Consider the following 19,293-nt stretch of genomic DNA (forward strand, 5'->3'; position numbering starts at 1 on the left):
ACCCCACCCTTGGAGGTGGTCTATCCATCAACAACCTGTTTATCAGATTGTCCTCCGACTGGCTTTCCTCGTCTTCTTCCATGAGGTTTCCTCCTCCTCCTGCCACCTCCCTCATCGGATACATTTTTTCCACCTCAATAGCCTGTACCCTCCAACGCTTTGCCTCCTCATCCCATTTGGAATCTCGTACTGCCCTTACCGATCGCGTCAGCCTTTGTTGACGCCTGTTCAAATTTCGGTCGTGTGCAGCCTTAATCCATGCATTAAGGGCCTCAAACTGTGTTGGTCTAGGTGAGGGTTTCAATGAGGACATGGTTGCTTTTAGCCGATGTAACACCTCTAACTTAAACGTCCCGTACTTCGGGAACTGCATTTCCTCATTCCCTTCCGTAAGCTTATTCCAAGCCCCAATCCATAATATGGTATGCAGCCCAACATTCGTTGCCATATAATGAGCTGGCGTACCCTCCGGCGGAGCCTCTTCCCCGTAATAATGTTCACTTCGTTTGCGTTTAAAAATCCCTTTCAAACACTTAAAACACTTCATGATTTCTCTTTTCTCTGCGTTTGTTTACTTCCTGATGACACTCCACCAATCTCAGCGCCGTTCTCACTAACTGGCCTATCCGTACGCGACTTTCCTCCGACGTCACTCCAGCCGCCCAACCAGAGCGCGGCTCTAGCTAACGTCACACCAACCGCTCAATCACAGCGCGGCTCTAGCCGACGTCACCCGTCCCCCTTCGCAGCAGTTCCCCTCCTTTCTCAGCTCGTCTCCTCGGTCATGCACGCGTCCCATTCATACTCTGAAAAATGATTACTTCCGTCCAAGCGATCACCTTTCTTGACTGTACGCCCACAGTCTTTCTGTAGTTGTCACCTTAACTTGGCGAAATGTCTTTCCGTTTACTTCCAGACAATCGCCTTCTCCGATAGGTTACTCACACGTAGTAACTTTCGACCAGCGTCCGTTACTCATACACTCACTCTTACACTCCCCCTATCTTGGATCCACGGCGGTCAATGGTACCTCGTGACCTCCGTACTATGGTCGACAACTACCCTGGATGTTCGATACACCCAAAACCACTTAAGCTCTGGCCTGAACTTAAGATTTGCCAGTTCACCCGTTTACCAGGTAACCGGTTCACCAGGTTGCGCGCGCTCACAACCTTCTCTCATTCACACTACAGGCATTCAACTCCGCAAGACATTACAATACAAATACAACATAAAACACCGCAATCTGTTCACGCATGACCCTTTTTATACTCACTCTCCTCCGATACTGCTGCTTTTCTCGCACCGTCTGCACCTTTCGGCACACGATTCTTCCGCTGCTCGTCTCTCGACGTCTAGGGGCCTTGGGGTAAACTAACCTCTCTAGATTACCTTCCTCAAGAAGATAACCATCCTCACTCTGCTACCAACTGCTAACGCGGGATTACTGGTTACTAGTTACTTTACCAGCTCCCAAACCAAGTCGACTGGAACGTTGGTACCTGTCATTGAGTAAAAGGCAATCTAACAATAGGTCAATCAATTTAAGAACTTACACCACTCTAAATGACCACTGACCAAATTTAAGTTTCAAAGATTTAATATAAAGTCAAAGATAACTGAAGATACAAACTTCTCAAAATGAGATTCAGAAGATAAATTGGTATCACTATGAACATGAACTTTTTGAATAGTCTGAGTCTGAAAAACAGAATAATGAGTACAATTTCAAATAACATGAGCGTTGCCAAAATGGATACAAGTTGCAACCTCAAAGTCATTACAGAAAAGAAAATTCAGGTTAGTCTGTCCCTACACTACACTAAGTGACATCCCTACTTAACAAGATCTTTTACCCCTCTAGGTGTCAGCCGTGGTGACTTCCTAAGAAGATCACGCACTTCTCTTTGTCTCTTCTCTGCTAATGGGTTTCTCCTGATCAGCCTATCTGCCTACCCATCCGCTTCCTTAGGCTCCCAAACCATCTGCTCTGCTCTCCTCCCGGGTCTCCTTCCCTAATACCAAATCACATTTCTGATAGGAACGCCCCTTGGGACGCCCCTCACGTGGTATCTCTGTGCGCGGCAAACTCCATGATGGTACTCTTGAAGACCCTCGTTAAAGTTGACCTTGGTTCCCAGGCTTCTTCTCCAATGCGCCGATACCCCCTAAATTCCTGGAAACTCCTACAGGCCTGCGCAAGGCGCCACTGAACAAAGTCCCTTTCATTCGAGCTGATTAGGACCCTCGCACCTGCATACAGCTCGTCCTGCAGTGGGCCTCAAATTCCAGACTCCACCATATCTTTAAGTCGTAAAACACACTCCAAGCTCTGTGCTGGACACCTCTCGACTTCTTCCCTAACGAGCACATGGCGGTTCAAACGACATGTCATTATCTGTTCAGGCCTACTTGATTTACACGAAGCAGGTCCCTGCACTCTTAAAACGTTAACTTGATTTAAACAGCAAACATTCTTAACTAGCATACGTTTCTAAAATAACACATCTATAAAGCATATACTTTTAACCCTAAGTTCAATAATACATTTGGAAGAACCACGTCAACCTTATCTCACATTATTTTAGCAGCACGTTTAGGTTTGCTGTGAATTGCCCTAAGGCCTACACATTATACTGGATTTCAGAATTACATTTTAATTCGGACATGATTCTTTTAACATGAGAACATGAGGTTTTCACATTTATTCCAACATTTCTACATTAATCTCACACCTGTTATAATTATAGTTACTCTACTTAACATTCTATGCATTTCGCTACTGAATATAAAACACTCTGTATATTTCACTCCTGGATATAAAACACTCGTGTGCATTTCACTCCTGGATATAAAACACTCGTGTGCAAAACATGTTTAAACTAACTACGTGCTTGTAAATATGGTGTACTTATACATTTTTTCAAACTTGTGCTCTCTCATATAAATATACCTAATTTTTGATCTTACTGACTGAAACCCTCTCGCAATCGACCAAAATTCTGCTAAACATCAGCAGACAGCCAGGAAAGACGTTAGCAGCAGCTCGCAGACCGTGATATGTGAGATGTGCTAATTGCTAGGTGATGGGGTTTGAGTGTAGGGGATGGCGGATGTTAGGGCAGAGATAAAGTTCTGTGGAGTGCGCCTGTGCTCTTTGCTCGCCGGCTTCCCCTTGTATTTGCTGTGTTTACTTTACGGCAGCTCTTACCCCTGAGGCAGTCGATCCATTCACAGCCCCCTGACCCTGCATGTTGTCCAAACACAGCTCTGTAGTGCTTCATTCGCTTTGTATTATGTCTTCTGCCCAGTAACATAAACATAAACATTTGCTCTTTGCTCAAGATTTTTTTAATGAATCGGATTCCCTTAAGTCACCACAACTGAAACTATCTCTGGCTGGCAGATCTTCGTGTATTTGAGAAGCCGAGGGGACCACGATACAGCGTGCATGCAGGCAGGGCAGGATGTGTTTTAATGAAAGACCCAGGATTACCGCACACCTGCGGCTAATAATGTGTACTCATTTGAAATTGTTTCTATGGGTCTCCGTTGTGCCCCAAATCAATCACTCCTAAAATACGTTTGTGTCAAGTAAGTGTGGTTTGTAAGTAGTTCTTGAATGACTCTTCATTTGGCTCAGAAACTGCCTAGCACCAAACTGCCTGTTGAGATTAATGTTCCCAGTGACTATACTGAGACCCTGGCGCAGCATCATCCCATCCACAGTGCTGTTACAGTGGAGAAGGTTTTGGGCACAGGTGTGCCCGGGACTCCTTTGGTATTCAAAGAAGACAGCAACAGTGGCGAGTAAGATTTTTGGACAAAGGGGCGGAGCGCAGACAGATGTAGCATACATTTCAATGGCATCAATCGGGAACACTTGCCCTGTGTGTATGGTAGCCCGCCACACTCTTCCAGACATTGCGACTACTGACAAAGTAAGTGCCACCAGCCTGTGTGATTTACAGAATGAAGGGCAGCGAATGGTCAGGCACAGCTGCAGCCTGCAGCCAGTGCCGGCCTGTGTTAGTACTAAGGTCACAGGTGGGACTGCCGGATTTTTTCAATTTCGAATATCCTGCTGGCCTGAGCCCCCAGTTGCTAATTATATATTTGTGCTCGGATTTCTTGCAGTACATCTGACAGAATGCTTGTGAACACTGCAAAGCACGTCAGTTTCACCCCTCACTATTGCTTGCTTGCTTGATGGATGAATTACCCATTAGACACTTCAGCTGCTGTCAGTGGAGATGTGCTACGAATAACATTTGCTAGACTATAGTAACTACGAAAGAGTAATTGTATTGGTATAATGTGTGCCTGATGTGAAGTGCCCTTACACCCTACATTGGTATGAGCATAACTATAAAGCAAATGAACTGTTGGTGAGAGAGGGACCAAAAGATGTTAGAGTGCTTTAGAAATTAAATAGATTATATACACGACATATAAATGATTGGTACTACACGATGGTGTTGGGCCATATATGACAGACAAAGAGCATTGCAGTAGAAATACAGCAGTCACCAATAGTGAGTAAATGCAAAGCCATAGGTCCATTGCAGCAGTTTTAAGATCTTCTTAGAGTTTCTCATTGCTCCAATGTGTGTAATTTCTCTGATATTTATATATGGTTCCCTCGTTTTCATTGCTTGATTTAGCTCGCGCGAAAGTGTCACTCATAGTCATTAAAATGTCACTCATAATTTCACTGAAATATGAAAATGTCACACTTGGGCAATCTGAAACCTTGGCAGCTATGCATACCATTCTCCCAATAGAATGGATATGGCTTTTGCTACAAAGTCCCAAAATCGCACGTTCCTGCCTTTAAACTTTTCCTGCTTTCTTTCCAGCCAATTGAAAGTATATACTAAAAAACAGCCCATGCATAATGAACATTTTAAGCACCTCTGATGTCACCCTAGTGCTCACATTATTTTATTTTCAGGTACTTGGGTGATCAAATTACATAGTCGGCACCTCATAGATATAGCAATCATTCAATAATATATAGTAGTAAGAGGGGTAAAATGTAGCAAGCTTTTTTATGGAAACTTCGTACAAATGTTGCCACCTATCCTAAAAGGGTAGAATATATTGTGATAAAGTACGATGCATCATTTACAAGGACTGCAATTTGAATTCTGCACTTACAGCTTGTTCATCCTCCAAGAAGTGACAGTCAGTAACATGGGTTTCTGATTTAGAGCAGTTTGTTTCCTTAATAACGAATTCCACAAAATATGATAGATCAAACTCAGACTGAAAGAGAACAAATGCATTTGTCAATAATATTCAAATGAGGGAACACATCTAATGTACTAGGCAAAATTTACACTTTTATTAAACCATATTACGTACAATTTGTGAAATTGCACTTAACCACGTTATTCATTTCGCATTAGAGAGGTACCATATTTCCCTTTTTTCACTGTACAATGATGGTTCCTACCTAACATCTATTATGGGAATGATCAGAAGAGCTGCTGCAGTGAAAGGCAAATTTTCATTGTAAGTATAAACCCCACAATTAAGTTTCCTATAACTAAATCACTCCATTGTGTCTCACATTATGACCTGCCAGAAGGATAATTCAGTGAGGTAAGTGCTGACAACTCAGGGCCAGATTATAATGTGGTTAGGGAAGCATTCCCACCTTGGGCCTGATTATGATGCAGCTAGGAAGGCCTCCTAACAGCATTTGCTCCTTCCATATCGGACCGGGAACGTGTCTTTCCGACTGAGGGCCCGATTACGATGCGGTTAGGAACATAGGCTCCCATAGAAGTCAATGGGAGTCCAACCAAATTGTATCTGGAAGCATCCGGATGCATCTTACTCTGTCAGTCGGACTCTCCTGATCCGAGTTAGTTGGAACCATTTCCAAACTGATTCGATCTGGAAGATTTCCTAACTGTATCATAATCGGGCCCTTAATGTTAAAATACCAATTAGTAAGACTTCCTCTTTGCATTATCCAGAAATTGCAAAACTGATGTTTCAAGTGCTTAAGTAAAAACCAGTCTTGATGTTTTGTTGTGCTTGGGAGATTAAGGGTGGCAACTTTGTAATAAGTAGTTATCTTTAGAAGTACATAAAAATAAAGCCATTTTAGCTTTCATTCTCAATGTGGACTTCATAGCAGAGACAGAAATTCAGTCTTCCTCTTTTAACAATGCTTTTAACAATGCATACATGTGAGAAATTGGGTTTTTGGTTTAGTGGGCTGTAAACTCTGCTCAAGCAACAGCCACAATCCCTTGCAGGGTAAACCACTAAAGTCACTAAATGTACCTGTGCTTACTCCTCTGGTACATTTGTACAAAGCAGCCAAGATTAACCAAGAGGCAACATGTGAAGTAGTTACACAGCACACAAACAGGAATAAAGTGAAAAGACAACACAATAAAAATCTATTAGAAGAATAGAGAACATTTTAACAAACTATTTGACACCAAAATATCAAACATCCAACCAGTATAACTCGAGTTATGATGTTTTAAAGTTTAAGGTAGAATTTAGTCACAAAATATCAAAGCGCCAACCGCAGGCATCTAGTCCGGTTCAAAGTTAGAAAAAAATGGCAGAGTAATTGAGCACCGTTTGGATACAGGAATTGGATTGGGCCAGTGGGCACTTACTTTTTGAGTTAAAAGAAATTCCAACAAAAAGTGTCTGAGATGGTAGAAATTCAGTGGGGCAATCTTTTAACTTTAATGCACCCTGATATTTGCACTACTTAGAGCCTACGTTAGGGGTTCATTATATGTTATAAAAGGGGAGTTTAAGGCTTGGCAAGGGTTTTATTTTGCCAAGTGGGTTGGCAGTTTAAATCCTCATACAGGCTGCAATAATAGACCTGGGACATGTTTAAGGAGCTATGTTTTAAGGGGCTGCTTAAGTGGATGTCACAATAAGTGCTGCAGCCCCATTAGTAGCATTTAATTTACAGGCCCTGGGTATACAGAATACCACTTTATTAGGGACTTAAATGAAATATGCCTATAAGGTGTAAGCCAATTTTAGCATGTTTTAGGGAGTGAGCACAAGAGCTTTGACACTAGTTAGCAGTGGTAAAGTGCACAGAGTGCTAATACTAGCAAAAACAAATTCAGAAAAATAAAAGGGTGAAGGCAAAAAGTTTGGGGAAAGACCACCCCAAGACTGACAGATCTAACACTTTCCACTCCCTGTTGCTGAAAGTGGTGAAAACTACCCATCCTCCTGGGCGCCCTCATCACTAAGGCATTAGAACCTGGACAGACCATCAGCCCTGGCGTTGTCTGACCCAGGACGGGGTTCCAACGTGGAATCTATTCCCTGTAGGGAAATGGACCGCCTCAACAGTTTTGGATTCTCATCCCTCATCTGCATGAGCCATCTAAGGTGCCTGCGGTGTGTCTGAACCCGGACGTGAGACCAAACAGGTATGGTCACCGCTTCTTCAGTGCCCTTAACACTGGAAAGGCTTCCCTTTGAATAGCATCCTGCCTCCGTTCCCTGGGAAGTAGCCTCATAGAGATTAAAGTGACAGGTTGGACCAGGCCCTCCTCATTTAACTGTGATAACACTGCCCCTATGCCATGCTCTGAGGCATACGTTTTCACAATGAATTCCTGTTAAATGTCAGGGGCCTTGAGTACAGGGGCTGAACACATGGCCTGTTTGAAGGTGGCAAAGGCTTTCTGACAGTCTTCTGTCCAGATCAACTTTTTGGGCTGCTTCTTGGAAGTCAGCTCAGTTAAGGGGGCAACAATGGTGCCATATTCCTTAACAAACCTCCAGTAGTATCCAGTGATGATTAGGAAAATCCTCACTTCTATTTGGGTTTTGGAGAGGTCCCAGGCCAATATGGTCTCTATTTTGGCCTGGGGGGGGGGGGGCTGCACCTAACCTCCGCCCATGAGGTACCCCAAGTACACCACAGAACCCTGACCTATTTGGTACTCTCTGGCCTTGATGGAAAGATCTGCCTATTGCAGGGTCTGAAGCACTTCTGGAGGTGAAACAGGTGGTCCCCCCCAGCTGCAACTACAGACACCTATGACATCCAAATAAGCAGACCTGAAGGCCTCCATCGCAGCTAAGACTTGGTTCAATCACCCAGTAAGTACCCTGAAGTAAGGTCAAAAGTATCATTGATCTTGACAGCCCCTTACTGATAGAAAAGCTCATCAGCTCTGGGGATGGGGTGAGCATCAGTCTTGGAGACTGAGTTAAACCCCCTCTACTCCACACAGAACCTGAGTTTTGGGAGGTGCCAGATGGGGTTGAGTTGGGTGCTGGCATCACGGGGATGGACCAGCGACCACTGGAGTGCTCGATAACTCCCAATTCCAACATCTTGGAGACTTACTCCCTAATGCTGACAGTGAATATGTACGACAGCCTATAGATTTTCTTCTTGACAGGCAGGCTGTCCCTAGTATCAAAATCATGGGTACACAAGTGTGCAAACCAGGACTGAGGGAAAACTGTGAAGTATACTGTCCCAACAACTGGCGACAGTCCCTCTGCTGTTCTGGGGTCAGGATAATAGAGAGGTTGACACCTTCCACTGACCCATCTTTCGTCTTAAATATAGCAGGTCAGGGAGGGTTTTACTCTCCTCTTCGTCTCTATTATCTGTCACCAACAGCATGGTGACCTCAAACTTCTCATAGTTGGGTTTTAGGCGATTGATGTGGAGGACCCTTAAGGGTTCTCTTGGGGTCTTGAGGTCCACCAGGTACGTGGACTTCCCACTTCCTCTCAATCCACTCATAAGGCGCGGTCCAACAATCAATCAATCAATCAATCAATCAATGTTCCTTTATTTCGCAATATTTCATCACATATAAAAATATATTTTTAAATCGACCTTCCGAATTGAAAATCTATTAATACAGTAAAAGAGAAAGATAAGATGCCCTCGTAATAATATACATGTACAATATGAATGGTGAACAAAATGTACATGTATCTACTGGCTGAAAGTCCAGAAATCAATTGGGTTCTCCTTCCCCTTAAGGCTGACCACAAGAAGGAGGCTAGAGAATAACACACAAACATGTCCCCAAGCATCTGGATAAAATATAGAGCTACCCGACATAGCCTGAAATTGTATTTCCGAACAAGACGTAGAATACATCTTTTTCTTGGCTCTTCGCAGAATTTACTAAAAAAGATAAAGTGTAGATCTGTTTTTGAAGATGAGCCACCACACGGACATAGGGTTAGTTCTTCCAGTGCATGCATATTACCCGGATAACCCAACATCAGGGTCAATATAATTTAGTCTGAATCTTACCAAGATAAAACAATGTTGTAGATTTTGGACATGCGCTAAATAAGAATAATTAATCACCTGCATTAGCGAAAAAGGTTGATAGAGCATTACTGAGGATTTCGCCCAGTTTGTGTCCCTTCTGTCCCGAACGGCCTTTAGGCAAAAGGGCTCTTTCAGTTTGGCTTTAGAAATCTGTTTAAAATTAGGTTTGTTCTCAAAACGTTTGGAGAGGCCCAATGCTCTCAAAGTGTTTTTGACATAATGTAACTATCTAATATTTCCGACATGATCCAATTTTAGACAATCACTCAGGATGGTTTGAGTTAATTTAACCGACTCCCTTCTCATATAGAATGCCACAATGATATCAGTGCTAAACAAATTATATCAGAAATAAACTGGGCACCCATTTCATTGTTACAGCAGTAGTTGTCCCAATAGTTTCGCAGTTCCATCTAATAGAGATATTGGCCTGTAATGAAAGGCTGTCTCTTTATCCCCTTTAAAAAAAAATTTGAATAAGAATACTTTTCTTCCAAGAATCTGGAGGACCCAGTTTACATATGGTGTTAAAAATATTTGTCAGAATGGGAGCCCATACGTCTTGATGGTCTAAAAAGAGGTCTATCTGCACCCCATCCGGCCCGGCTTTAGCGGGGATGCACTGTGCTAGGCCAAATCTAACCTCTTCTATATTGAAAACCAATGGTTCGCCAATCATATTATGGTAATCACTACTAAGCTTGGGGAGCTCGTCTTCTGCTGTTTCAAATATTTTGCTGAAGTGAGTCACCCACACTTCCTCTCCTACATAAAGTTCTAAAGTAGGAGATCTTAATCACTAACAAGAAAGGGGGCATTTATCTCTTTCCAAAAGGCCCGGCTATTATTTGGTATTGCAGCTGCTCAAAGAGCATCCCAAGCTTCCTCTCTTATGCTTTGTAGTCTGGTGGTACTTGGCTCTCTATACTGCTTGTGCAGACTTTGTAATGCCCTCAGATCTCATGGGGTATTTGTAAGGGCTGCATGTAGATTTTTCAGGGACCGAGTACAAGCAGCATCAAACCAGAGAGGGACAGATGCTTGACTAGAGTGTGTAGGGCAAGTCATTAAGGGCCAGATGTAGGAGGCCATTTACCAACCGGTAACGGCCGATTTAGGCCGTTACCGACCGGTAAATGGGTATTTGTGATGTAGGGGCATCATTTTACAGATTCGGTAAATTTACCGAATCGGTGAAATTCAGTATTTAAGAAGTGGTAAAATAGAATTACCTACATCTAGCCCTTAGTTTTTTATGGAACCCAATATTGCCACAAAGGCCCTTATTAGCCATATTGGATCAGAATTATGATCTAGCCAGCTAAGTGTTTCGGTTTTCCTCTCTGCTATTACCCAAGGGGAGAAATTCCTTTTTATTTATTTTCTCCCACTTAAGGGTATAACAGTTCCTTGGCCCTTATATGCTTGGGGACCAATTTAAAGATGCCTGTGAGGGAGGTGTGATCGCTGATGTTTGCCCAGTTGGTTTCTATGTGCGTAAACCAGTCACTGAACCCTGAGAGGCTTGAATGAAGTCTATTCTTGAAGCATTATTCGTGTTCCCAAAGGTCTTTCCTAGTTACTCTGTCTATGCGTGGTTTTTATTCAATATAACTAGATTCCTCATTATTAAAAGTCTGCTAAGCTCATTCCCATGTAACAAAAGATAGGGGGGTTGTGGCAATAGAAGACCACACTTGCTAACAATATTATTATAGGATGAAAGTGTGATATTTCCGATGGTCCAAAGAACCTTGGAGTACAACCCGTCTCTACTCCAAATGGAAATTTTCCAAGGAAAAATAGCAGACAATGGTTCAGCACTCAAAATTAGTAACCATATTGTATAAAGTGCATAAAAAATTCAGCAAAAGTCTTTTCATTAACAATGACAGTAATTACAATGCATATGTATGCATCTAATGAACAAAGTAGATGTTGTGGCTTTCTTTTTCATTCGTTCTGTATTAATTTCTTCTCATGGAAAAATACATCAATGAATAGGAGGTAAAATCCAGTAGCTGATGCGTTTCGACCACACATGACTTCTTCAGGGAATTATGCATGAGATTCTTCACTTCTTTGATATATACTTGCATTTAAAACATCCAAGTCTTGTCAATTCATGCAGTATAAGAATTAGAATACACTTGTTCTTCTATCATGCCACATTCATGGTGTCTGCTTCCAGTCATATTATATCCTGGTTGTCCTCTAAATCACACCAATCTGCATTCCCCAATTTCTGCCTTAATCCTGCGATGTTCCATGTCATGAATTTAACCCTCACAGTATCAGATATCTTTAACCCAGTCTTGCTCTGATTCATCAGTCTTTTTGACTCAACTCCCTTCCTTCAAACAGATTGCCACACCTTCAGTCACACTCTTCCAGGCCTTCCAGAGAGGCAAATCTACTGTGAAAGCTCTGTCCAACAATTGTGTAGGGCCTTGGGCTCCACTGACTCCAAAACTCATACCTTCTGGCTAGTTTAGAAATCTACCAGAGTGGCCTTTGGTCTACACAAGAGTTTAAGGACTCCCTGGCTAGCTTCCAAGTTCTCAGAAGCCTTTCTGAGGGCTAGCATGTTACTAACCACATCCTGGGAGGAGTGAAGGACGCTTGTTCCCAACATTCCTTCACTAGACTGAGAGGTCCCCTAAGAGGGTGTCCACACAGAAGTGTGAATGGGTTAAACCCAACTCCCTTCTGTGATACCTTCTTGTAGGCAAAGATCAGGTATGGCAAAATGACATCCCATTTCCACTTCAGGCAAGCCCATAATCATGCATTTTAGGGTCTTGTTGGATCTTTGGAGAACTTGTAGGTTACTCCACACTCTTCCCACATGATCATCTTGTAGGCAGGCATTAAGTGTGTGCCCCTGTCGGGTACCTTTTACTTGGGGAACCCCACTGGGGTAAAAATCCCAATCAGGGTCCTATCCACTGCAGGTACAGTCACATACCTCAGAGGAATTACCACTGTGTATCTAGTGGCATGGTCCACCAAAACCAGAATAAACATGTTGCCTAAGGCAGTTTTGGGGTTCAAGGCTCTAACAACGTACATGTCCGCTATTTCAAAGGGGGTGTCAATGACAGGTAAGGGATTCAGGGAGGCCTTAGGCTGTTTCCCTGGTTTCCCAATGGTCTGGCAGGTGAGACATGTCCTGCAGAATGTAAGTGAGGATAACTTCATCTGGGCCCATAACAGTGGGAGACAAGACTGGCAACATTCTTGTCCTGTACTAGATGTCCTCCCAATTATAATACATGAGGCAGTCCTATTAGGAAGCCCCTATATTATTGAGAGACTACAAACACACAGGCTGCCCCATGCACTGGCGCCTTAGGCTCACTATACAGGAGGTAATCCTTACAATAGGTGAGCGGATCTCCAGAGGTGTCACCAGCTATCTGGGCTTCAGCTTGCCACATCACACGGTCTAGGGTTGGGCACTCTTTCTGTGTCCTATAGAACTCTTTACTGGTGGCCCCTCTACTTGCTATTCAACAAGCTCAGTCATGTCTCCAAGGGAGGCAATGTCCTTCCTGGTAGGCTGCAGGGTGGCCTCCTCCAGCTCACCATCCTCCTATACTGTTGGAGATTCAGGGCCTGCTCTTCCTTTTCTTGACAGCTGCCTGGACCATTCTTCCAGGCTCAGGTCTCCTTGACTCTCCTACTGGGCACTATGGACCTTGTGGACATACAGACCCATTCAAGTAACCCAACGTTTCTGGATGTGATCTGAGCTCCACGTCCTTCCAGGCATTCTGCTCCTGATCATTCCCAAGAAAATAATCCACAGGCATGGCAGGGCTCACAGCTACCCAAAGAGAACCTGAGAGTCCTCCATTCAAAGGGATCCAGAGCCAGTGGGTAATAGTTCTCACAGTTGTCTGCAACTACAGCTTGGTAGAATGTACTAGGTATCACTTCCTCTGAGGTCCCCAGATGGCATCTGACAGTAGTCATGCTGACTCCTGTGTAACTCACAGACTCCAACCTCTTTACATTGATGGTGACCCACTGCCTGTACTTGGAAGTATTAGAAGTGGGCTATGGACACCATCTCTTTGCCATCTAGGGATACAAGAGTAACCAGAACTGTATCTCCCACAATAACTGTGGCCATCTTCTCAACAAGTGCTACACTGGCCAACACAGGGGTAAGCCCACCGTTGTGGGGGGGGGGCTCTTGGCATCACCCTTGGTATGCCAACACTGGTAACACTTAGGTCAACTTATCAATGTTCATATCTGCATATCCTTTTCTCTGATCAGAATGGGACTGGGTCCCTTTTCCCAGTGAGTTAGTTTGGGTGTCTTGAGAGAACTCCTTCCTAGTTTTCGCTCTCACCTTCCTTTTCTGGTAGAAACCCTAACTACCCTTTTGGGTCCCCACCCAGAAGCCTTCTTGGTTACTCTGGTACTGACTCAGAAGTCTGTGACCTTAGTAAGCTCCCTGGGTCAGTGAATATACTGTCCACTAGGTGCTGGCACAGGTTCTGTTAAACAAGTATTGAGCATGTGCTCCCTCAAGATTAATCTGTACATCCCAACATATGTTTAAAGTTTACTGCCACTCACACAGCCATTCAGTGCCTTGCTAGAATATCCCAAGAATTCCACCCAAGAATAGTTTAGGAATGTGTGGCTATCCCTGAACCTCTTATAGTACTTCTCATCGGTCAATCCCAATTTAGTGACAAGAAGGGTGTCTGTCACCCTATCCCTCTAAGGATTTAAAGATGTATTGCAAGCATCCCCGTTTTAAAATCACATTAATAGTGCACTTCATGTAACATGTTTTAACAAGCTCCTCTCTGGGTCTGTAGGAAGATGTGGTGAAAGATCCATAAAGCAGGTCATTGGCACACACACACACATAGCCATGAAACATTTCAGCCACTTGAAATTACAAAAGGAAAGCTCACCCGGTCTTTCTGTTTTGCCGGCTTGCCTGTCTGGTAAAATTCATATCTGGCGCGTCCCCTTATTTTACTCCTCTCTAGTCTCTCTCGGTTTCCACTGCCAGAAGCAACATGGAGGGAAATCTTGGGTGCCTCCTCTCAAGCACAGGAGGCATTTTAAGTGCAGCGCAGGAAGCATGGCACTTAATATAGCACCATGAAAACTTGTGGGGATATACTGCGCAGACACCAATGTCCTGCTTGCCGCCTGCAGCTCTCAAGCCCTCCCTTTCACAACTTGTCACAGGAAGAGGTAGTGGTCAGTAAGGTTTGTTGGCCCAACCGCCCCCTTCCCCTATGATGAAATGTGAACATGCAGGAATGCTGAGCTCCAGTCCCTGACTGATGTGAAGCCTCTTGAACTACATGGCTTGTACTCAGAGCACCTAAGGGCTAACAGTCATCAGGCTGTGGAGTTTATCTTATAAGGCAACAGCTCTGCTGAGCTGATGACCTCACATGCATCAGGGCTGTGAGCTCGTCAGCCCAGCAAATGGTGATTAATGGCATCTGTCTGCTGGTAGCTGTGCATGTGCAGCATCAAAGGAGGTCCAGGAAGAAAAACAGTGCGACTGAGGGCGAGTGTTTTTGATTGCTACCCTCAGTGGACTGTTCTTCTTTGGAAAAATTGTTTTAAGCTATTTAGGGAAACAGTAGAGGGGGCGTAGCCCCCAGAGCCCATATGGGAACACCACCCATTCCCCAATGTTATCCTACGAGAGAGTCACACTAGTGAAAAACGACATTTAGTGGTTTTTCACTACAAGAGCATGTAAAACTTGTCTAGCAAGACACTCTTGGGTCCCCCTGGCAAGTGGCTTGGGAAAAGGGCAAGATTTTCCTGTACAACAGGGTATTCAAAACCAGGGGTCCTGGCAACTCGGAGTGGAGAAAAGTCAAGCCTTTATGAATTGGACCCTGAGTATCCACTAAGAAATCAGGAATATCCAGGCAAACTGGTAATTCTAGATTTCATTCCCAATGATTTCATAATCTCTGGACAAATGTTAACAGACCTACACTGTTCGCATGGTTCCAATGGGGCTGTTATTGCTCTAAACAGCCCCAAAGGAATTAAGAGGCCACCCACAATGATAGCCTACATGGTTCCAATATTACTGCCCTCTGAGAGGACAACGTTTGCAACCCTACCCCTTTGATGTTTAAATAAAGCATCTAGTGTCACATCAACCTAATTGGGAAGTTTAAATCCTTCTTTCTAAGAGCTCAGTCATCTATACAAAATGATTCATCATGTAAGATCTCCTTCTAGACCACAGTACTGAATTGCTGTGTATCTTCTCCCAAACTACATAAGTCAAGGATTGTTGGGCTCATGAATTTTTTTTTTACAATACATGTGGCAACTGCCATCCCCAATAACCTCCTTTACGTTTCCAAGGAACCTGCATCTGTGTTTATGGGCCACCTCAAAAAATTGCTTGTACCACGTCACTATTTTTAACCACTTGATAGTCCTAGGTGATTTTAATATATGGGTTGACAATCCATCCCAGGCTTATGTATGTTTAATTAGGGGAAACATTTTACTTTAATGAATTACAGAATATCGAGTCCACATTGCAACATGGGGATTCGCAATATTGATATTTTAATATTAACCTACAACCAAATTGACACCACAATATCGGCGTCATTACGTTGTCAAGGTAAGTTGAAGTGAAGATGGAAATGTAGATCCATACTTCCTTCCATGTACTTGACAATATATTCATAGCTGATATTTATGGAGTAGATATGTGTGTAGGTTGGTATTTTTGTATTGGATGTAGTGACATACAACCCATTCTTTTTGTGGGACATACTCATAGCCTTCCTATCAGCAAAGGCCCTTCTTTTTTCTGTGGTCCATGGCATCTTCTTACTACGTCAGATCCCTTGGCTACTCCTTGTGAAATTCAGGACCAGATGCTTAGTGCAGTCAGGTTTACCTGTAAGTCAGGTATCCAAGAATACACTTCTAGGAAAATATGGACCATTCTTGTCAACCATCTTTCACTGAAGGAGGAAGATATACAATGAGTGAGCCACCTCCCTGTTCTTTTCTCAAAATAATGAGAATGACAAAGCTGCTTCAATAGTTTCTGTTGAAATAAAAACATAACATGCTATTCCAAGTGGTTTGCTAACACATCAAAGAAGAGGCCACACTACAAAGGATGGTGGGGTGGATCATGGGGGGTTACTTATTTTACTAGATTTATCTGCAGTCTTTGACAGCATCTAGTCCTCCTTTATCAGACCTATAAATTAGGCAGAGAGCTTTAGATACTGGTATAGCCCTTGGAATTGGGCTACATAGCTAACACTAATTATACACAATTGATTCCAAGTGTCATGGATGAGGAATTTTTACCATTCTATTTATCAGACCACCATTCTGTCAAAAGGCTCAAAATCACTGTCTAGCAATTTTTAAAAAATGAGCCCTACAAAGTCCATATTATTGTTGAGGAAGAAAAAAGCACCTCTTTGCAGGATGAATGTTTGGCCACAAGGAGTAGTCATCGAGCACTGTTGTGAGAAACCTGTGCTTTCCTGTTGATCATCTCTCCTAATGACCTTACATTGGAGTAGTGTCAACATCTCTACTTCAACACAGTCAAATTAAATACAAATTGTTCTTTCTTTTCCCCAGCAGATTGGTGGATGCAGCTGTATGTGTTTCCTGAGGGATGGGTTATGACACATTCCTTTATCTTTCAAAGATTGTGTGGGTTTTGCACAGATTACAGCACGTTCAGATCAGTGCTGTACTCCTATTAAAAGTGAAGGGAATAGGATCACATTACACAAACTCTTGTTCAACCTCATTGGCCTCCTGTGGTTCAATTCCCTCCACTTTGCGCCAAGGACCTTCTGTGGCACTGCACCCTAACTGCTGGAAGTCAAACTCTTCCAATATTCAACTTTTTGCAGCTTGTAGTCCTCCACCCATCTCTTCCATGACATCTTCCTTCTGTCTGGAGAGGGCTGTGGTGGCACTTTTTGTATCTAAGCTGCCAGAGCAGGGAAAAATCTACATTTATTTGTGATAAACCAAAAAGAGCATTTGTTTGTCTTTAGAGCCTTGAAAAAACTTTTAATAACCATTTAATCTCAACCCTCTGGAGTTGTTATGATTTTCATGTATGCATGTCCACATCCTAAATTACAGTGAGAGTTTCGCAGGTGCCGTAGGTAATTTCTTATGAATACTACAGAATAATAACAAACACATGATGAATAAATAATGTATCCTGTAAAACAAGATAACAGTTCTGAAGAATGTATGACCTTTTGTGGTCAAGTGCGAAAACATTTTGTAGTTACCTCCATGTATGCGAATTCTGCCACATACACCTTGTAGTAATGAGTGTTATTGCTTTCTTTGTTGTATTTTGCAACCATTTTATCAGCTAGTGGTTCGTAGAAAGCAGGATCTTCGCACAAAGCGGAGCAGTCTTTACATATTGAGGAATTTAAAGGTAGCGGAACTGTGGAGGAGAAAAAAACTATTATTTATTTCTCAGCTGCAGTACACATGCTACATTATGCCAATTTGTATAATTGGTATTACAATACATGCATTTCTCATGTATAGATCATGCTACAATGGCAAAAATGTAAAGATATAGCAGTCAGCGGAGTTAGAGTTTAGTTCACATGTCAAGTTACTAACGGGCACATGCATCAACGATAATTGCATTCGCAAATGGTGCGAATCGCTATTTTCGGCCGTTGGCGAATGCAATTATCAAAAGTGGAATGCATCATGTATTTCACAATTTTAGAAATGGCAATCATGTTGCGATTTCTAAAATTGCAATTGCATTTCAGAAATCGCAATTTCAGATTTCTGAAATGCAATGCATGATCATTTTTAAATTGCGAATTAGTAATTTGGAAGGGGTAAATTAGCATGAGGTTGAACCCCGTGCTAATTTACTGAAAACCTTCAAACATGCACAAAAATGCATTTTTGAAAGTTGCATGTTACACACACACATGTCCTTGGGACATGTGTGTGTGTAAATTGCACTTACGTTTAATTTCAGGGGTGCAGGGAGGGGTTCTTTGGCCCCGCCCTGCACCCTTGAAATTGCATTTTCAATTTGCGATTCGCAAATTGAAAATCGCAAATTGTAAATGCCTTCCCATTGATTCCTTTGGGCCTCTTGGCCCATAGGAATCAATGGGAAAGGTTTTCCTTAATTACGATTCGCAAATTGTGAATCGCAATTAAGGAAAATTACCGATTCGCTAAAAAAAAAGCAAATTATTCATGCATTGCCGTTTGCGAATCCTTAATTGCGATTCCTTAATTTTCGCAATTAAGGATTTCCAAACGGCAACATTGATGCATGTGTCCGTAAGCATCATATTTACTGTTTATTGAGATGTCAAACCTTTTTTTTAATCCACTACCATCTCAAAATGGCGTTCATGGTCAATCGCATACATGCAGACGCCATCTTGAATTGGAACTGTTAAGAGAGTACATCACGCAGTGACAGGGGTTTAACTCTCTTGAATGCATCCACCAGAATAGCACAGCTGGCACTAGCAAAGGTTCTCTCCAACTGCTCCCCGGATGTGAACTAATTAGTTAACTGTGTGCTTAAAAATTCAACACACTCCTCATAGTGCCTTAAAGTTCTCTTAAGGTAATACTTCAATGCGTTCCACTGCAGAACAGCTACAAGTCTGAGGGATTGCTTCAAAATTACTCCAAATGCCAAACACGATCATTGGCTCAAGTTGCTCGGGGGCATATTATCAAGGACTGGTGTTAAAATTATTGCTGTTTTATCGGCAGGAAACTGCCGATAAAACGGCGATAATGGGCTTCATAATACACCCTTGTTAATTCCCATAGAAGCCCATGTTAATATCAGGACATGGGCTTCTATGGGAATTAACAAGGGTGTATTATCAAGCCCATTATCGCAGTTTTATCGGCAGTTTCCTGCCGATAGAACGGCGATAATTTTAACACCG

General features: G+C 42.8%; 1 protein-coding gene across 1 annotated transcript in view; it reads right to left on the reverse strand.

Annotated features, from left to right (window-relative positions):
* The window catches only part of LOC144792135 (fetuin-B-like), a 183,761-nt gene that overhangs the window by 140,291 nt on the left and 24,177 nt on the right, over positions 1–19,293 (reverse strand). The window contains exons 4-5 of the mRNA XM_078667011.1: positions 17,626–17,789; positions 5,161–5,268 (exon numbers count right to left, since the gene is read on the reverse strand). Coding sequence (XP_078523137.1) covers positions 5,161–5,268; positions 17,626–17,789 — 272 coding nt within the window. The remainder of the gene's footprint in view (positions 1–5,160; positions 5,269–17,625; positions 17,790–19,293) is intronic.

This window comes from Lissotriton helveticus, chromosome 11 (genome assembly GCF_964261635.1).
Source record: "Lissotriton helveticus chromosome 11, aLisHel1.1, whole genome shotgun sequence".
Classification (NCBI taxonomy): Eukaryota; Metazoa; Chordata; class Amphibia; order Caudata; family Salamandridae; genus Lissotriton; species Lissotriton helveticus.